The 22,856-nt window shown below is 31.7% G+C and overlaps 1 protein-coding gene across 5 annotated transcripts in view; it reads right to left on the bottom strand.

Annotated features, from left to right (window-relative positions):
- Positions 1–22,856, bottom strand: part of LOC118193813 (atlastin-like) — an 81,104-nt gene that overhangs the window by 17,141 nt on the left and 41,107 nt on the right. For all 5 annotated transcript variants that reach the window (XM_085814786.1, XM_085814788.1, XM_085814790.1 and 2 more), the window contains 3 exons: positions 22,125–22,196; positions 21,276–21,425; positions 11,513–11,727 (listed from right to left, as the gene is read on the bottom strand). In XM_085814786.1, the coding sequence (XP_085670912.1) occupies positions 11,513–11,727; positions 21,276–21,425; positions 22,125–22,196 (437 nt within the window). The remainder of the gene's footprint in view (positions 1–11,512; positions 11,728–21,275; positions 21,426–22,124; positions 22,197–22,856) is intronic.

Here is a 22,856-nt window from a genome sequence, read left to right as displayed (position 1 = left end):
CATGACTCATTATATATATAATATTTATATATAGCAACCTTCTGAGGCTACTTGTTTTTGAGTTATGCGAGATACGTACGTACATACGTTTGTACAGACGCCACAAAAAATTCTCTTCAGAATTCATTTTAAAGCAGTTTTGTAATTTTTTTTGAGGAAACGAGTCTTTTATTCTGTCCTTACGTACAGATATCACGCAAAAACATCGTTAAATTGCATTCGATAGCGGTCAAAATGGATATTTTCGTTGAAATATGCTGCCTGAAACTTTTCGCGATTACAATACTTCCTTTTTACTTCGTACAAGGAAGTAAAAACAATTCCTAGTTATTTTGTAAGGTTTTGAGTTATTTTCTATGTTAAATTTTTTTTATGTGGTCCCTTTTCTATGCATTAAAAAAAAGTGTTGCAAAAACTATTTTTTATAGCTAGTCGTGAAGTTTTGTGCAATTTTATGCATTTTTTTTTATACGATACCTATCCACCACACAAAAATAGGTTTGACTGTACATATGTATGGGCCATGATGGTAAAATTTCAGGGAATGCCACAGACATTACTTTTATCTCTATACTTATTCTTTTACGGTTATTTTTGCAGTGACATAACATACAACATGTTTTTAAACATTTTACATAATATCCTTAACTATGAAAGATATAAATATTCTCTCTCTCTCTTTTTTTTTTTTTTTTTTTTTTTTAATTGACAAGAAGTTTGCCTATAAACATTATAACAGAATTTTTAAAAAAAATTATCAAAATCAATGACAATTTTTTTTTTTTTTTTATTTTCCTTTTGTGCCAGTTATACGATAAAGCAACACTTAATGGAAAAAATTTAACAGCAGTCAAAATGAAAATTTACACTTGCTTTAAGTTCCACCTTTATTTTTAAGCAAATGCATATCACCAAGTTTCATTGAACCTTTTTGGAAATGATAAGTAACAAAAATCACATGTGCTAATTTAGCTAACAATGTTATAAATTACAACCAATGTTATAAATGAAAAACATTATGTTACACCTTGCACACACACACACATACGAAAAAAAATGGGATAGATCTGTATCTCCCGTTCTGCTGGGCCGACTGAAAAAAATTTAACTTCTGTTTTTTATGTCTCGAAAGCATGACTCATTATATATATAATATTTATATATAGCATTGTTCTAACATAAGTATTTTGACACAAAATCAGACCTATTTTTGGCCATATTTTGATTCTACGACACAAATTATACCAAGTGTTGCAAAAATAGCACGAGTACTCTTTAAAAAATTAGCTCTCAAAACTGTAGTTCCTCAGTGGTAATTGCATTTGGAATAAATTTATTAATATATCTTTTACTATAATTGATTCCTTCTTTCACAATTCAAAATTTAGGTTCAATCCAAATAAAATCCGCAGATATTATTTAGATTTACTGTTAAAATTTCTATTTTTTTAGTAATTTAATCAATTTTTCGAGAACCTTTTTGTACTATAGCCTATAAAATGTTTACTATCAGCTTAAAATAGATGTATTTCTAGGCTTAAATGCATAAGAGTTTTTTTTATTCAAAATACATGAATTTATATATTAGCGTATTTATTATAAGCGATAATAATGTCAAATGCGCTTATGCACTTCATTAAAATTAATTGAAAGAATGAACGAGGTGCCTTTTTTTCCTGCTTGTGCATCATGAAAAATGGGAAAAAAACAGGTTGCTATAAATTAAGAATTTTGCCAAGTGAATTATTCTTGGCACTAATTTAAAAAAGAGTGCCAAGCTAAATTTTTTAATTTCTTGGTAAGTTTCTCATCAAACTTTACAAAATTTAATATTGGCATAATTTGAATCATAGAGTCAAAATATGAGGTGGGAAAAAAATCGGTATGCATTTTAGAAAAAGTCCAATTTTGTGTCAAAATTCCTACGTTAGAACAATGTTATATATAAATCTTATACATATCTTAAGTCAAGCTTTCAAGACATGAAAATCGTGAATTGAATTTTGTCAATTAGCCCAGCAGAATGGCAGATACCTGTCCCATTTCATTTTGTGCAGAATACACATATCTGGCAACCATCTGTATTTCATTTAGTGAAGTGACTGGAACAAAATATTGCAGATGACAGTAAAGTATAAATAAATCTTAATTTGTTTCAAAAGAAATATTTATGTGCTAAGTAATAAAATGAAAAAATTCCCATCAAGATTGGTGAAAAAGTACCGATTTCAAAATAAGTAGATAAAAAGTTATTTCTTGAATATACTTTCTATTAAGAAAAATTAAAAGAACAACTTCTATTTAATTGATCTAATTATACCTATATGTTTTTCTGGATATGCTATATATAAAAAGTCATATATAGTCTACAAATAGCATATCAAAAATTAAAATTGCACAAATTAAACTGATTATGGCCAGTTAAAATATCTAATTACACATTTATATAAAGACAATCCAGAAAAGAAAATGGTTGCCAAATTTACTATACTTTCATTCAAAAGCTCCCTTAAAAAATAAATAAATAAATAAATTAAGTTATCACCTATATCTAGACTACTTGAAGGTACCTTGTTACCAAGGGTTGTTATGGTCAACTATTTTTTTTTAATGCTTTTAGTTACATCCTACAAAAATGTAAGTTAAGGCAAAAACAATCATATTATAAATTGATATAGCAAACAATGTAACTGTCACATATTTATAGTGATACTTCAGACTTCAGCTATTCAAATTTCTTGTCAAATATTACACAGGCTGTATAAGGTGATACATTTGTTACATGACCAACATCTGCAGTGAGGAGGAAATGGTTAAAGGACAAAATGGCTATGCATTCCTCTAAATTCTATAAATGTTTGCAATTTTTGTTTTTAGAGGTGGGGTATGTTTGTACCATAGCTGCCACCTGATCTTGATAAAATCTGCATTATTAATGTCATGACATTAAGTGCATCAGTTACGCATCAGCATATGTGGATTGAATTGAACTACAGACTGGATATATGCTGTGTGACAAAATGATTTCAGCATTCATGACATGCAATAAGAAATCTCAAATTAAAAATTTAATTTAAGTATGCACCAATTAAATTGTTTGCCATAATCATATGCAACAGGATAACTCTTTTTAACTTAACCTATATAATGAAAATTATTAATCCTTTTTTAATATACAGATATGATGGAAAGTATGAAATTGTTTATTGTTTATTTTCATCCATCTTACAGACACAATGAGAAATTTTTTAAGAGGAACCACAAAAGAGTTTATGTAACTTTTAGTTGAAAGGCTTGCAATAAAAGGATTATGACCATGAATTGACTAATATGAAAAAAATGTACAGAATATTAAATAAAAAAATAAAATGTATACCATGATGAACTTAAATCCATTATGCAAATCTACTTTTATAAAATATGCTTAAGGGAAGGACTAAAGTCTCTGTTAGTATTAATCGCATGAAAAAAGCTCTTGTGTGCAAAATTTAAGCAACTTTTCTGATTTTGGCTGCAATTCCGCAAAAAAGCAACTGGAAGGCATGAAGTTCATATCACAGAGGCAAAATGTAATACTTAAATGAAGAGGAAAGTATAAAAGCAGATCTAGAAAAGCCATAAGGTAAGCTTAGGCTTGTAAGGAGGGTGGAACGTGCAATACATACCTATTTATGTACAGTATGGAATGAATACAGAAAGGCTTTATTGACAAAGTGCTGTTGATACAAAAATTGTCTGCACAAGATGATGAGCAACAACCAAAGACCCTTAGTAAGGCATAGGTCCCCTCTAACTGCAATGGTTGCGTTGCACCATCTGTCAATACTCAAAACTACGTTATCTAACAGTTCTTGTGGTATGATAGCCTATTCTTCAAGAAGCATAGACTATTTGTCGTGGCCGTTTCACTGTCAATATATATTTTTCTTTACAAGATGGTATTATATCTTGATGTATTATATTGATTTAGTTTAATAATTCTGTTTATCTATTGTATACTTAAGAGATATTTTTCTTTATATGCCTATAATATTAACACGTTGAATGTCAAGCGCATTTTACGTGGTTTGCCCGTGGCACCAACATGAAGTTTTTATTATTCTATGCATACTATGTTGAAATATTATCTACAGAAGATAAGGTGAGTTATGTAATCATGTTTAATGCATTTTTCGTTGTGGAGGGTCATAGCTCCTCCCCCAAGGGGCTGCAGATCATTTTTGCGATCTAATACTCCTCAAAACATTATAGTAACAAGTTACAACATTATAGTCATGAAGCCAGACATTTATACAGCTCTAAATATTCATTAGGATTATTATTTAAAATTTATCTGTATCAATATTTACTCTAATTATATATTTTTACTCTTGGCTGCGTCACTGGTGGCCCCCCACGGCAGTCAACGTGTTAAGTTTATTTAATTTAATAATTTTATTTACCTATTGTATACCTCTGAGTGTCTTAAAATTCAAAAGAAAAAACTTTTTGCAAGTACTTTAAACAAATTGCATAAAACAACTTTCTAAATTTTTGTCATTTAAAAAACCAGATAGTTTGTTAGCATTTACATTTTAGCAAATTCCTCGTATTAAAAGCTTTTGAATAATATATACAATGTTATACAAATACATCGTTACGTATAACATATTAATTTTAAGAGAGAAGGTGCTAACAAGATTCAAATATAATTTTGTTTTCAATTCAAATTTTGTAAAAATGTGAATTTCCTGCTTGCATGAGTGATTTCTCTTAACTACCGATTAAAATTTCAAGAAGTTTTGATGAATCATATAAAAATTGTACCTGCATAATTTTGAAATCAATAACATAATTCTGTTATATCAGAGGTTTAGCCCCAGTTCTCTTTGATACTGACATAATTTTCTAACTGTGGGTAAATTCTTTATATCTCATATTTGTAAGCAACTACATATATTATAAGCAACCTTTATTATGTATACAAAAGGTAAACACAATTATTAAACTAATTAAATTTAATACAAGTATAATATGGCGAGACATAATGGCATCGTGTACAGAAAAATATGTCTTGACGGGGAATAGTCCTAGACCCGCATAGGCTTCAGTCACCTGGTTTTTTCTGGAGGGATAAGATCACGCCACCATTTATCTCCCTAAAGTATTAAACGCATGTTCAATAAGAATTAAATCAGGGGAACATGCTGGCCAACCCATTCTGTAGATATCTTCACTTTCCAGAATCTCAACAACATGAGTCCTGTGTGGCTATGCGCTGTCATCCTTAAAAACAAAGTTGGCACCAATGGTACCCCAGAAAGATGAATGTGAGGGAGGATAACTTCATCACAGTAACAATCTCTGGTAAGTGAATCTCTGTTGAAAATGTGGAACTTCCCCGTTCATAATGCCTTCCCATACAAAAAAAGCTTGCGTCGTTCCCTGATGTCTGTAGAATGAATGTGTGTCCCCACCTCTTGCCATATCAACTGGCGCTGAAAATCGTTTGTTAGACTGAGAAGACTCAAAAGGACATAACACCATTGATGAGACGTTTCTGTTCTCTACACAGTGCTGCCGATGGCCTGTTGTCAACAATATGCAGCGTTCAGGATGGCCACCCTTATAAAGTCATCTGACAGTAGTGAACCTGGATATTTGTCTAGTTGCCCTGCGCAACTAATAAGCAATGTTGCCCATTGTCTGGTTTTGAGCTCTTCACATGCAGTGGTCATCAGCCGCAGTTGTTTTATTTGGCTGACCACCACCAACCTTTCTTACAGCTATAACTGTCAACTGGAAGACTACCTAAGCTTGTGAAACATCCAAATTCTATGCCTTTCCTCAAGCTTGCCAATTACTCTACCACATATAAAAGCATCCTTGATATTTTCTTATATTCATACTGCATGGACAATCTCATTTTCATTTGCAGAGCAATGCCTGCGCAACTTCCGCATCTTGTATGCCCTGACATCACATTGCTGATATCTGCAGCATATGCGTCACCTTTTTACTGAACTGACTTTTTATTATGCTAATTGCAAAAAGCCCTTTTTAAAAATATCATGGCTGTAGGTTGAAAAATTTTATTTTTTTCTTTAAATTTTGCACAATAGTGTACCTATATTATAACATAACTAGAAATCGTTATAAAAATTATTCATAATATGAAGAAGTACTGATTAATTACATAGTAACTTTTATTAATAAGTAGCAAACTACAAACAGACTCCAACCAGCAAGTATGGACAAAAATCATAATCAAGGTGCACAAGTGCTGGCAACATGTATTTCTCTCTTTACTTTTTATTTTGATCAATACATCCCACTGGAATAGTTCAGACCACTGATAAAGAGTTAGAATTTATGAAGCAACACAAAAATACCTTACACATATTTTTTATGTGTAAGGTATTTTTGTGTTGCTTGCACATAAAAAACATTTTTATTATTTGCATCGTTTAAGGAAAAAAAAAAAAGGGCACTTTAATCAGTTTTTGTACAAATGTTATGAACAGTGGCAGATTTTGCTTTCGTTAAGAAACTTAATTTTGTTCATAGCAATTGCCACGTAGGCCTGCTTTCACTAATAAAAGTTTTTCTAATGCGTCATCACTAATATTAGTTATGCAGCTGTTGGAACTGTTTCAATTTTTCCTTCCTTTTAAAACTCCTTTCAAGATAATAATAAATATCAACAATGTTCATCCACATTTATTGGTACAGAAGCTGTCCCTTTTTCAGCTGCTAAATTTAAGAGGTGACAGGTGTATCTCATAATTTGCAAATCTCAATTTTCCTTTCTTAAGATGCCTGCAACACCAGTCTTCCCAAGCCTACCAATACTGGTGAATTATTGGCACTAAGTGCTAAGCAATTATTGAGAGGGACTGCATTTTCTTTTAAATTTTAATAATTAGCTGTGCTATATTAAAGCCTGTCAAATGTCCTTCTAAAGTGGGGACAGAAAGTAAACTGCACTCAATTTCTGAAGACTCTGGATTAAAAAAAGAAACAACAATTGGATACATTTTTGAATCGGTATTATTGCTTCCATTCGTAAAGAGGCAGAACAGAGCTGTTTTAATGCAATCAATAACTGAAGATTTATTTTTCAAACCCATTTCTTTAATAATTGCACTGTTTTGGTCCTTGTACTTGAGTATTTCTTAGCGATTTCACTATCTATCAGGAAACATTTTTCTAAATAAAGCTGCAGTATGATCCGATGCATTCGGTGGCATGTTGTGCTCCAGTAAAAATAAATTAATAACTTTTTGGGCCTTTGTTTCCAAAGAAAAATGTAATTTTTTTTTTTTTCAAAACAACTTGTGTGGTCTTTGTGTACACACATGTTTGAGAACATCCGCCCTTCTACCAGGCGAAATTGAAAAATCGCAATGACAGACGGTACATATTGCAAATTTATTACATTTGCTTGAGGAAATAATGGAAGGAAAGTATGTACGATTTTTGAACCGTGTACGAGTATTTCACCTTTCTCGCAAACATAACAAAAGAGAAAAATTTATTAAACTATTTCCTGAAAGCACGTGTACTCGCACAACTCAGAACAAATAACTAAAGAACATCCAAATAACAGCTTGCTTTGTCCTTATTTTCCAATACATGCCAGATGACACTCAGTGGAGCTCCATGCCCATTGGAGAACTGGAGAACGACGTTTCTGGATACGTATGCTCTCACTCACAAAGCAGAAATTCTCATCTGATTCGCAAGGTTTTGTTTTAGGTATAATCTAGAAAACATTCACTTGTTTTCAAATGTCCAAAATCACTTTTTTTTTTTTTTTTTTTTTGGTTCATATAACGAAGTATTAAGCCAAGTTCCTTAAAAATCGTGAGAAATTTTAAGAATAAGAAAAAGTCGGGAGAAATATATTGTAAATCGGGTTGGCGGGAGAGCGGTTGAAAATCGGGAGAGTTGCCAACTCTGTAGTATATATACTGCTATATCTATTATAGAAATAAATACCGGACATTCTCATTGTGCATTTTAAATTACAAAGAATGGAAAACAAGACTCAGTGACAAAGTAACAGGACAGCTTTTATGTTAGTTTGGGAAAAATAAATTTCAATAACAGTTTCATTAATAAAATAGCAAATTTATTCCTTGCAGCTCCATTAACTTATACTTCATTAAAAATTCATTGTGGCATTCTAACCAGAGTAACTTACCTACATTAACCAATTAACCATAATCTCTACTACTAGCTGAAAACGTTCAAGAACAGGAAAGTACTTCTTATGTAACACTGGATGAACACACTTGTTTAAAATGAAGCCAGATTACAATCGATCATATTTTTGAACTTGGAAAATGGACTGAATTATTTAATAATGACAAAACACAAGGCCTATTAGTGATACATTCATAGAAGAATTTCTAAGAAAACCTGGTTCATAGTCATGTTATATGTAAAGAAAATAAACATCACGTAGCCTGTCAGATGGCCACAAGATTCAGAAACAGCTATCATTTTTCAATGGTCTTTACTACAATTAACTTAAAAAAAAAAAAAAAAAAAAAACCCTTTTGTGGACATGATTTTCTTGTATGGTCCATTAAATATTTTTAGAATAACAATAAACTGATATTATTGTTAGACATTTACAACAATAAACTGACATTAAATATTGCTAGATATTCATTATTAGACTACCTACATATATATATACTGTTATTATATATGAAGTTACATTTCATTATTTGTCGATCAATTTAAAAAAAAAAAAAAAATTGACAAAAATACTTCTATAATTGACATATGGCTGAAAGGACACGACTCCGACCACTAATTGTGAAAATAAAGATCGGGGAAGGACTTTTAAGCCTGGAAAGGGAATCGGTCTGTGTGTGTATATAACTTTACTTATAATATATATATACACACACATATATATATATGTGTATATATATACACACACACACACTATGTATATATATAAACTCATACACATGTTTGATATTACTGATTACAGTAAAAAAAAGGAGGTGCACAACTAGATGCTATAGCAGTCCCATATACAAAATTTCAACATCCTATGGTTAAACATTTTTGAGTCATGCAAGATACATACAAGTGTCTCAAAAAATTCTTTTCGGAAAAAAAAAAAAAAGAGTAATGTATTAAGTCTGCACATACAAATATCACACACACACACACACACACAAAAAAAAAAAAAAAAAATGTGTGTTTCTGTTGAAATACAGTACCAGAATTTTTTTTTTTTTTTTTTTTCCAATTACAATATTTCCTTTATTTTGTAGAAGAAAGTAAAAAAAGGGAAAAAGGGATTTTTTTCTTTTTCTTTTAATTTGAAAGGGTTTAGATTTTAATGGTTCACTAAAATAGTCTCTTAAAGTTTAATATTATTTACCAGCAAAGATTATCAATACAGATGGCTAAGATTGAATAGCAAAACATTTTATAGGTTACTACCTGAATACACATTCAGATTAACATGGTAATGTTATATAGCTTCTGTATATTTTAAAAGTGAAAAATATACAGCAGATATTAATTAGCTATATTATGAATTTAATCAAATTAGATTCAAAGAAGGAAAAAAAAACTGAAAGGTTTCAATTTTAAATTATGTCCATAGGGGCATTTTTTTAACATTTTGTGTGTTACCTTTATTTATTAAATACTAAGTTCTTCACACTTAAACCATAAAACTCAGTTCAACAGCAATATCGCAAAATAATTTTAAATTGAGCATGTCTTCAGAATTTCCGATACGCAGTCTCACGTGCTGCAGATAAAAATGTTTTTTTCTGTACAACACTGCCACTGTTCGCTTTGAAATCCTCGAGTTTGTTAATCAAAAATTTGTTAAAGTTTTACAAAATATCAAATTGATAATAAAACAAATTTCAAATTTGGGCATTCAGATACCCATATTCACAATAGGATAACATTCATTCAAAATTGGATGGCTCTAGGTATCGTTTTATCACAATGCGAGAAACATACATACATTTATGCAGATTTTTCATTATTTAATTTCTTTAAATATAATATAGGGTGATAGTATTTGGTGACAATGATTTAGAAGTGATATAGCCTTTTAAAGCTTTCAACGCAAAATCGCAAAACGAAAACAATAGTCCTGCAGAGACAAACACCAAATTCAGATTTTAAATTACGTCCAAAGGAGCATTTTTTTAACATTTTGTATGTTACCTTTATTTATTAAATATCATGTTCTTCGCACTTAAAGCATAAAATTCAGTTCAACAGCAATATTGCAAAATAATTTTTAAAAAAGCATATCTTTAGTATTTCCGATACACAGTCTCGCGCACTGGAGATAAAAATGTTTTTTTTTCTGTACAATATTGCCATTGCTCGCTCTTAAATCATTGAGATCGTTAATCAAAAATTTGTTAAAGTTTTACAAAATATGAAATAGATAATAAAACAAATTCCAAATTTGGGCTTCCAGATGCCCATATTTGGGTGGAAACGCATGTTTTTAAAAATTGAATGGCTCTAGGTCACGTTGTTTTAACACAATACGAGCAACATACATACATTTATGCAGATTCTTCATTATTTAATTTCTTTAAATATAATAGAGGGCTCTAATATTTGGCGGCAACAATTTGAAAAGTGATAGAGTCTTTTTAAGTTTTCAATGCAAAATGCCAAAACGAAATTAATAGTCCTTCAGGGCAAATTGCCCCTTTGGGCTAAAACATATTTGGAAATTAAGAAAAACAAAATAGTTTACAAATTATTAATTTCAATCTCCTACTTTATATTTAACAAGTTATGCTGATTTAGATGATGCATAACTTTCTTTCTTAAGAAACATAAACAATCCTTAAGAAACATCCTCTTTCTTACATAACCTTTTTATTTCCCCCACATAATTTTGACCAACAGCAATAAAAAATTTTTAAATGTTCCAAAACTAAATGCTTTCAAATAGTACTACTTTATTTACCCACACTATAATGGTCACCTTCCTAACAAGTTCCTTGAAAATTTCAAGATACCATATTTTTACCTACTACTGTAACATTACACTTTAAAACCTTTCATATATATATATATATTAAAATAAAACAAAATACTATATTTTCTACAAAAATTTATCTTTTACATATTTCTTATTATTAATGAAAAGAATATTTTATATTCATTATCATAATTCTGTCTATCTTCAAAAAGTAAAACCTTTATTCAAGTATTCAAAAAATAAAAAATAATAATAAAAAAATTATTAAATAAATTCGATTTTAAATATTTTAACATTCAAAAGCTCAATATATTTAATTTATTCAAAGCTTTGGACTGTCATTTTATTCAGCATACTTTATAGTAGATATATGACATTTAACCATCAATACACTGCTTATTAATAACTATATAATGCATTCATAAATTAATAATGATTTTAAAAGCAGGCATAAGGATTAAAAAATACAAAAAAGCAAAAGAAAAGTTTCTTATGTTTTACAGTATTACTAAATTAAGTAGTTTCATTACATACCTACAGTAGACCCAGACAGACAGAGCAACCACAGCCATTATCAAGAAGAAGTTGACAGAAACTGCAAAAGTTTCTAATCCTAAAGCTCGTAGTAGTGCTGAATTCAAATAACAAATAAGACCGATGAAAGCCAAAGTACCAGGGGTTCGAATTACATGTGCTATTTGTTTTCCATCATTAAAACGAACAAAACTGCTATACATTTCATCGATTTCCTAACAAAAACAAAATTGAAGTTTGAAAAGGGTAATGTAAAATTATAAAAAGGTATTTCATACAAGTGCTAAGAATTTCAAACAGAAGTAAAGTATTGAAAAAAAAAAAAAAACCTTCCATTAAAAGTACAGAGGGTATTTTACACATATTTACAATAATTTTGCTAAGAAATTTTAAAAAAAGGAAATGTTTTGGAATAAAAATTTCTGAACATAACATAGGCTTTTTCTGTTTTCCGAAGAAAAAATTCCTATTATCAAAAAATGCTATCAAATGCACGATATTAAAATTTCTATGAGCAAAATAAGCAACATTAATAATCAGAAAGGAAAACATATTAATTCTGCACAGAAAGAAGACTTCAAAAAATATGTACTGTTTGTTCTTAATGTTTCTAAACTTAAATCATTGGTAACAATAGAATATCCACTGATGCAGAAACCAACTATAAAGTATTTAAAGATTTCTGTAGCAACAATAAATAAAATAAGATTTGCAACTTAACAAAAGCAAAAAAGTATGCAAAACGATTTGTAGAACCCAGTATGAAAACTATTTAGTAGGATATAAATGGAGACACATCTTGACCCTTAATAAAGCATGAGTTTACCTAAACGACTGCAACAAAAGAGATCTAATTATTATTAAAAACGATGAAAGAAATGTGCAAACCTGGTTCCATGAATGCAAAGAAAGTTTCAGCAATCAGTTTATGACTGTCACAAGAATTTCTTACAATGGGGAATTAAAAATAACAAGAGTGGGAAAAAATATTGAAATAAACTCAACATACCATCAAGAAAAAGTTTTATGTTCTATAGTTAAAGAAGAAATTCCATTTCTTTTATCCTAATGTCTTTCAAAGAATGAGACTTCATCAAGACAAAGCAACAAGTCATAATTCAAAAAGTATCACTGCATTCCTTGAAAAAATGAAGACGGATACAGGTATTGAACATAAATACTTTTTCAATCTATTCCCGCAAATGTTTCATCTATGATCTGTTGTGTCTTTGATCTCTTGAAAAGAGCTCTTTTGAAGAGCACAGCCACTATGATTGACTCTAGTAAGTAGTAGAAGAAGAATGGAAATAAATATCCCTGGAAATTATATGAAAACCCCTCTATCGGAGAAATCACAATGTGGAGTTGTAGTTCAGAAAAAAGGCTACCGGATCAAACATTTAAAAAATACTCTTTACATTTTAAACATTAATTAAACATCTCCTAAATCATTCTTGCACTGTCTGCATATAAGGTGCATGTGCAAAATATTCCTATAAATACCTTCTTTTCTTCAACACTGTTGACAATATTACTTCAGTTTTAGCATTGTTAGATGAGAACAAATTATTTCCCGCATAAATCAATGCTGTTACCTGATTCTGAGCATATAAAACGGCCACAAAATATTTCAACTATTTTATCAGCAAAATCAATTGCAATCATTCTTAAACACAGAACAAGACAACATTATAAATAAGTAACATACATCAAAAGATGAAGAGATATACATCCGACAGAAGGCACAGTTCTCATACTGTGAAATCACATGTTTGGATGGTACATTAGTACAGTTCTACATAATAAAAGCCAGTGGAAAGAAGGTATAACACATAGGTTTGAGGTGCTGGAACATCTGTTCTATCCGTACATCTGTAGGGATAACAGAAGAAAAATACAAATAACTGACACACATAATGGTAAAGGATCAATCAGCAACTTTTACAGCATTAACACAAGAATGGAAGACAGGTACAGGTAGAAGTTAGCAGGACACCAGAATTTCCCCGATGGCTGACACGTATAGTCTGCCACACTAACTATGCAGTTCTATCCCTATTTTGAGGGAGAATATCCTAGGGTAGGTCCAAGAGTATTCCATCTCTCTTCTCCAAACACCAACCTCTTCAGACGACTTCACTGACTTTCTATTATTGATGTAAAACTGCAATAATGCATGAAACAAAAATACTAAGACCGCTAATGGAAGCAAACTACCATTTCTGATGAGTCTAGGTATAACGATAGCCAGAACTTTATTCACTAACAGAATCACTATCAGAAAGGCTGTAATGTACAATATCATTTAAGGGCTTACCATCAGTGACATGATATAAAGTGCTTTCACATTTCATTCTCACTCTCAACCTTCTACAAAACCTATGAATAAACCATATTACATTCATGAACTATTGAAACCAGAAGTTTTACTACTCCTATAGGACCATCCTGGATCCACATTCAAACAAGGTAATATTACTGCTTATTTCCTATACAGTTCATCATTTCTTACGTAGCTACTACATGCACAATTCCAATGTACTCATAAATGGCTTGTATAATCGCTGAATTTATAATCTACAGAACACACACTGGATGTGATTTTTAGGAGGCTCATTCATATGTCATCACATACAATTACAACGGGAAAGCTACAGATACATATTCAATCTAACCACATACAGAAATCTAAACTTTGTATCAATCACTATTATACAATATGTAGTCAATTAAAAATTCTAAAGCACAAAAAAGTAATAAATCTAACATGTTCTCCTGACCTGCGATATTGAATTCATTCCATGTGACATACAATTTTGAAGTTTTAATTACTTACATTTTATCATATGCACTTTTTTCAATAAATGCTTTTGTTCACTGAATTTAAGTTTATCTTAATATTGCTATTTCTCTAACCAAAAATGTGCAACATACATTTAAATTTTCAGTTATAGTCATCATATTTTGTTCTCTTAAAACACCCAGTATGATGTTTCAAATTGATATCAAATAACTGCTATTTTAAAAAGATGTGTATTGAAACGGAAGAAAGAAATGCTACAGTAATTAATATAGGCCATGCACATATTTGCTCTTAATATATGAAAACCAATATTTAAGCAAAAAATTGCCTTATTTTTTTTTCTCACAGCTAATAAATTATGCAAGTGTCTGATATGTTAAATACATATTTTGACATCTCATTTCATTCATATCAATTATTGTTTATTTTTCTATCTCTAGAAGTGGAACATAAAGGCAAACTGTGAATGTAACATGGGAAAGAGATGATGCATATCAAATACTTTGTTAATACAGAGAATATTTACGAGACAAGCCTGACACTACTAATGTTGGAAATACTCCCTATTTCAATCAGATGCATTTTAGAAGAGTACTTTAAAAGCAAAAGTTGCTATATTAGTGATAATATATTAAGCAATTTATTTACAGCATAAATTAATGCATAAGCTCTTCATGAATACAAAATTACATAACTTATCAAATGTTGAGTAGCCACAGAACTACTGAAAAATGTTTAAACTCTCTAAAAAGATAGAAGAATACCAGATATAATATATATTCAGTTTTAGTTCAAACAAAAAGAGCTTCAGAAATTTTTGGCATTCCAAGGTTTAGGAACAATTAAACAAAATAGAAATGATCTACTAACAGTAAAACAGTTCTGTGAAACTATCACTGATACTGGGTTAACAAAGGCATGCAAGATATTCCTGTATTGCGGATCTCATATTCAATAGAGTCTGATTGTGTGCTCAGATATACTTGGAGCAACAAGGGATTATTTGTGTCACCAGCAGTTGCCGATTAGCCTTTACAAAGCAAAGAAATCTTCAATGTATGCATTCACAGATAAGACAGACATCCAGTGCTTTAGCACTTATATTGGTTCCATGCCTTTCTTCCATTTTTCATATGTACTAACAATGGTAGTTCATAAATACCAGACATGAAAAAACATTTTGGGAATATTCTTTCCTAGCCTTCAGATTATCACAATCTGGTGTTTCGACTTAAGTCAACAGTCTTTCTTATTCCTTGCATATGTAATCAACAAAATAATGCCTTAGCCCCCCCCCAAATGCTGAATAATATCCCAACCTCTCCAAGTGCAATCTACACCATTCTGAGAAGTACATTCTTATCATGTTGGAGGGGTCATAATATTTTGGTTAATCAATGTACATGTATAACAAATATGTCAGTAATTACAAGAACAACAAATTTTACGACCTTGCAAGGGGCCACAGAAAGGGATCTCATCAGTTACTTATAGTCTGCAGGCCATCAGATGGCCGCCACTGATTAAAGTTTAACTGTTCTAATTTCAATACATTAATATTCAAAATATTTGTAATATAGCGAGTATTAACAGAGTATACTTTAACTAAATAAAATTTATGGAAATACTGCAATATATTGGGAGGGGAAAAGAAATTCTCGAAACAGGCAATTTCATTAACAACCAAAATTAGATATTATTCACTAGAACACTTAAAAGCAGCAAAAATCATTTAACAGTTATGAATCACTGAACTAGTCTTGTTTGACTATAAGAATGATTTAAAATTAGGCTAAAACACAGCCTTATTTTAACATAGATTTTAAATAAAACTATTAATTTCAAAGGCGATCAGACACAGGTCCTTCTTCTTCAAGTTGGCAAACTATGTTTTACATTGCGTGTTTTTCTTCCTATAAGATACAGTAATAATGTATAAAATATTACAGCAGCTACCAAAATATAAAACACGGAAATGTATTTAACTAAGTGGACTGCCCATAAAAATTGGATATATTAAAAATAAATTAAAGAAAGTATGCTTGCATTATAAAATAGCAAATACTGCATTTACACATAAGACGTACTACTGACAGCTATTGTTTTTGTTCTTCACTTCACTTTCATTACCACCATCATTTGTGTTTTCACTTTTAAATGATGCAAGATACACTGAAATAAACTTATCTTCTGAGTGTTTTCGAAATGTATACGATTATGAAACACACAGATACCATTTTCCCTGTTATTTTTCGTTTCCATGAATTCATAATCCATATGCATATCTGAAACAGGAATGGTTACTTAGCTACTCAGTGAGGAGCATCTCCACTGCACTGTACCACAAACTGTGGGAAAAACATCATTAATGAACCTTAAAAGGACAACTGATGGATGCATCAAATACACTCATGTCCATAAATTAAGGATAATGCAAAATCAGGCAAAGGAAGAGTTAGAAGCAAAACAGATTTGACTTATTTGTAAAGCTTATTTATTAAACAAAAGGTAAAGAGCAAAAAAGATGCTATATGTTTGATATTATTAAAAAAATTAGCAATTTTTTCTCCCTGGAGCAAATTACAAAAAAAAAAAAAAAAAAAAAAAACAATATTACACAGTTGGTATGATACATTGTATGTTAATACATTGTATGTCTCCCAGACGATGCAATACAGTCCGTACAATGCCTAGGCATGCCGAGTATCAAATTATCGATCCAGGGTTGCCACTCAAACAGGAGAATGAAATTCCCTGACTTTTCCAGGTTTTCCAGGTGTGTTTCAAGAAAATTCCAGTCTATCCGCGTAATGTATGTTGGCTGTACTAAGAGGTAAATTAATTATGGTATTACTTGTATTGTGTAGCAAATTCACTTAATTATTTAATAAATCCCAGAGGACATTTATTCTTAATTATTCTTGGTATACTTTGTTTGATAATTTTGTTTAGTTTTCCACTAAGAAACTTAATAAAATTTAACATATACATATTGGATAACAAATGTATGTTTTATTTAATTATTACTCATGATCATCACCAGTTCAACACAAGGCTAATCCGGTCCTTATAAATCACAACGCAATGCTAAATAGTTAGGTTAGATTTTAGGTAAATTTAATTTGCGTGAGGTATGTTCTTAAAAGGCACCTTAACACTTGAAAACACAAATATAATTATAATAGTTGCTGTTTTCTCCACTGAAGATTGAAATTAGAATCTTCCCAATCTGGAATAAAATAAGGCTTTTTTTGCAGACATTCTGCAGCTAAACGAAAGAAAGAAATCTATTTTAATAAATTGAAGTATTTTATATTTATTTCGCAGCATACATTAGGAAAAAATATGTGCATTAAATTTGGTATGTCATCATACTGCTATAATTAATTTCAGGATTATGCCAGAGAAAATTTCCTGAAATTTGGAAATATTATTTACTAATAATAAATAAATTTAGAGGGAGGAAGCGACATTAAATTATATGAATAACATAAAAATAATTACTTAAAAATTGAATTAGAATAATCAACGATATTTTAGCGAATATAGTTATATTACATGGCTAGCCTAGATGACTGATTACTATTTTTTTATTTTACTGAAAAATGGCAAGGTATTTATTAAAAAGAAAAAAAAAAAAGGTTTAAAAAGATTTTGCGGTAAAATTCTAGTATACGGTAAGGCTTTGGCACGATTTTGAAAATTGTCGCCAAGACCAAAATGACCCGTTTACTGCGCATCAAGATGTCGCCAAATCCCATTATTATTCTAACCAAAGAACGTCTATGTAAAGAAGAAAAGGTTCCATACAAGAAAATGCTATTACGCCGCTAGAATGCGGAGGGAAAATTTGCCAAGGGATTTGGCGAAGGAACCTGGCGGCCAGAATTTCCCTCTCCGCGGTGTGTACAGGAAATTGAGAAACACGTGTTAAGAAGAAACGTTTTTTGACAAAAAGAAAACTACGAAAATCCGTTTTTAAATTATTGCGAAAAATCCAAGAAGAAACGTTTTATCAAAGGACGTTTCTTCTTGGATTTTTCGCAATAATTTTAAAAACAAATTTTCGTAGTTTTTTTCCCCCCCCTGAAAATAACTAATCTATGAATTAATTTACTTGCGTCAAAAAATATTTTCTTTTCCTTTAGAGTTTAACCACTTGCGCTAAGACTAAACTTCACGGTTGCGGTGCCGTGCGCTACAATATAACAAGCGGTAAAGTGTCTTATTTACGCCGCTCCGCATCTGCGAGTGCAATCCAGAGCTGTAACTCGAGAAATAAACAATCTCATTGTTAGGCGACGTGTGCACCACGTTATTTTCATTTTTGCGATAAATGCTTATCGACGTGTTCACGTCGCTCGCGGTTTGAGACAAAAGCATCTTGACGTGCGTGGCACGTCTTTTTAGCGCAAGTGGTTAAAGAAATTTTAAACGATATTCATTTTATGAACTCTTGATAACGTGACCTTCGAACTTCGACACCGGTTTCGAGCTTTGGCAACAGATATATCAGACATGCACAGCTGTTTTCCCTAAACCCATTTCGTTTTATACGAGAACAGGTACTTTCTTTAGTTCATGCACTGCACATGCGATTCTCGAGAATATTGGGAACCAAAAGTTGCTTTGCCTTTCTAAAAGACAATCAAATTGGAGCTGCGAAAATTGGCTCTATGCCAGCTACCCGAATGACACTCACGTGATACATAATTCGCCAAAAACGTTACCTCTTCCGACGTCGGCACAAAAATCGCTTTTTTTGGCTGGATCGTTGTATGAACTTCCCTGACTTTTCCAGATTTTGACAAAAATACTTAAATTCCCTGACTTTTCCCTGAATATTTTGGTCAATTTTTGAATTCCCTGACTTTTCCCGGTTCTCCAGGTTTTCCAGGTAGCGTGGCAACCCTGTCGATCTGATCTCGGGGGATATTACACCACTCAAAAAGGAATGCTCTCCGAAGTTCTGGTAGACATGTAGGAGGAGGTTGACAGGCTGCAACTCGTCGGGCAAGCATGTCCCACACGTGCTCTGCTGGATTCAAGTCCGGTGAGAATGCTGGCCAATCCATACGGGTGATATCCTCCGATTGAAGGCATTCACTTACGATGTTTGCATGGTGAGGACGGGCGTTGTCATCCATAAACACAAATTATGCGCCCATGGCGCCCTGAAACAAACGTACATCTTGTTCCAGAATGACGTCCCGGTAAATTTGGCTTGTCATGGTTCCAATTTAAACATGCAGATCAGTTCTGGAACCCAGAATAATTCCACCCCAAACGAGCACTCCTGCACCACCGTAACAGTGTCGTTCAATGATGTTTTCTTGGTGGTAACGGGTACCTGGAGTTCTCCATATGAAAGTCCGGCGAGAATCCGACTGCAAGCTAAACCTGGACTCGTCGGAAAACATCACACATGCCCACTGTTGCGGTGTCCACAATGCATGCTCTCTAGTCCAGGCTAACCGCAGGCGACAGTAAGTTGCAGTAAGTGGAAAGCATCTGACAGGTCTACGAGCACATAGACCAATCTGCCCTAAGCGTCTGTACACGGTCTGCCTTGAAATTGTCGTACCAGTGGCAAAAGAGAGCTGACGAGACAGGTCTGAGGCTGTGCTCTGCCTGTTTCCTATGACAGTAACTGCCAAATACCGGTCCTCATTCGGCGTTGTAACTCTGGGGTGACCTGTGCTGTAACGTCTACTCACATTACCATCATCTTGGAATCATTGCCAAAGCCTGGAGATAACACTCTGGGCAGTTCCAAGTTCGCCTGATATTTCCAGTTGGGTACACCCACATTTCAGACGGCTGATAATTCTACCATGTAAAAAATCATCCAAATGCGTCCTTTGCATCATAACTATTTGGTTATTGCACTGAAATGCTTATAAAGTGCCTGCGAACAATTTTACTTCTTTGCCTGTATTCCTTATATATCACTCTCTTACACTCTTGTCATTGTGACGTACCATCGATGTCATCTGGTTACTTCCTGAAATTTGCATATGATTCTTGAAGATGTGTGTAGCGATTTTACAGGTGATATATTTATTTTAGAGTTCGATTTCCGCGTGACTCCGAATTATCCTTAATTTATGGACATGAGTGTATTTGCATCATTTTAACCCTTTCTTCTCATATCACAACCATGTCACTTTCTCTACCTTCATCATCTTTGTTATGCTTTTAACCAAATGACAAAGAAACTGTCAACAATTAATATGAAACACTAATGTAGCAGGCCCCTTGGAGACTGAAACCACACTAATTTCTGTCAACCATGTAAAAGTTCTTTAGTCATTCAGCTTTCATCTTGAACTCGTATCAACATACCAGACAGTAGCTTTCCTTTTAGTAGTGTTCAGTTAAAAACAGCAAGGCAATTATTTGTTTCTTCAGTAATGTTGTGCATGAGTTAGTGCATAATTTTGTGTTCTCACTGTTAAAAGCCAAACTGAGCAGTCATTCAATAATAAGCATTAACCATCAATACATCCCCCTTTGTTTGGAATTTGTGATGCTGTCATATTACCGAACACATCTCAAATCTCATCCTTCTGCAAAATTCTAAGATTTCATTTTTGTTCCAAGGACATCATTTATGAATGGAGCTTATGCATACATACAACCTAATATTTTCTTTCTCCTTCCAGCATACCTTCGTTGTGTGATGGTAGCACACTTGGTGCGTATTTGAGAGATCCATGTTCAAGTCACGGCGAGTGCACCGAACATTTTTCATGTCTCCTACTTCAAAATAACCTAATGACTTTACAACATGTATAAATACAGTAATATGGCTTTTTGATAAAAGGTTATTTATGAAATCATTTAGCAAGTCATGATTATCACCTCTCTATTACATAATACATAAAAATATGGCATTACATTATAATATACTCTCATCAGTTACGTAAAAAACATTTAAAAAAGGCTTATGCTACAAACCTTTATTAGTTTTTCTCTAAATGTATTTTCCAGCTCTTCATTTCCCATTTTCTTTGTTTCAGAAAACTTCTGTAAGGCATTGTAACGTATTTCTTGATGATATTTATTTAAAGTTTCAGGGCTTACATATGCACGATCACCACCACAAATCTAAAAATGACACTACTATTACAAAATCTCAGCACATAATTAAGAATGCATATAAATTCACAAAGCATAACTAAGATTGCACATAAATACAGCAAGAGATCTTTTTACAACAAAGTTATTTTTAATACATTTTTGAGGAAAGGGATCCTAGAAACTTTCCAACTGCTATTTATTTAATAATATGCAAAAGCAATTAAAAATTTTAAATTTTTGGGATATAATTTAAAGAAGAGTATTTTCACTATCTTAGATTGCAAAATAATGTGTGAAAATTGTTAAAACTTATTAAAATTCTTGGATGCAAATCTTCATTTTTGAAAATGTCTGCAATTAAACTTGGAAATCATCTGTACTTACTCCCCAATAAAATGGGTAACTCTTATTTGTTTATTTTCTTGACTAACAGATGTACACCACAAATTTCAATATGAGCAGATAGTTAGAGTCAGCATCTAAATAATGAGTTCATAAATAGCTTACATGATATGGAAATGAAATAGAAACTGGCAGAACCAAATATACATGAAATATTAAGCTAAGTGATCTCCTGCCTGACAATGTCCGAGTTCAATTTGCATTAGCTCCAACAATTTTGAGTCTTTGACTACATTTGAAAGTTATAAACAATGTTTAAACGCCTAGCAACATAGTTATTAAAATTAATATACAACTCTATAGTATAAGAAAAAAATTTTAGACCTTTTCCATTTCACTATTGTAAAATTCTTTCGAACTGGCCACAGCTGAAAGATTATTGGCTTCTGCAGTTGCCTTAAAAAAAAAAGTAAGAAGTTTATTACAAGTTTGGAAAGTTATTAACAAAGCAATATAAAAACACACACAAAAAAAAAAAAAAAAAAAATATTGATAACGGAACTTAAAATGCATGTGAATGATAAAAGCACACAACTTTTAAACTGTACTAAAAATCAAAACTCAATTTGAATATTTTTCATTAGCATTCACAAGAAAGGTAACATAAGAACAGTGGTAAACATTCATAAAAACAGGTGTGGCCGTAGTGCAGCTCGTGAGCAGCTTCGCAAGTGGCGCAAGCTTGTAAAAATAAAATATCTGTATTAAATATGGTAAACTAAAACTACTCAGTGTCTAAGAGAAAATAATTTACTTCATTTCTTTTTACAAAGTTATCAGGTTTTTTGTTCCCCCCCCCCACCTGAAACACGTTTCACTACTTTTAAAAATTATATAAATATGAATTTGTAGCTTTTGGAAAATCCAGTTGCGGCTCTCAACCTTCCTGAATTACAACATGCAGCTCTTACTAAATTTGGCCATTCCTGCTATATATTATACTGGGAGAATTTTAAGGAATTTTATCATGCAACTTTTTTAATTACAATTCTTACATGTGGACCTTCATCCAAAAATGCCGAGTGTGACAGCCATCATTATTAAGTTTTGCTTTAA

This window comes from Stegodyphus dumicola, chromosome 4, assembly GCF_044657685.1.
Source record: "Stegodyphus dumicola isolate Sdum_Otavi_A_Nest chromosome 4, ASM4465768v1".
In the NCBI taxonomy this organism is placed as follows: Eukaryota; Metazoa; Arthropoda; class Arachnida; order Araneae; family Eresidae; genus Stegodyphus; species Stegodyphus dumicola.
Note: the sequence above shows the minus strand (reverse complement) of the source record. Positions and strands in the feature narration are given on the sequence as shown.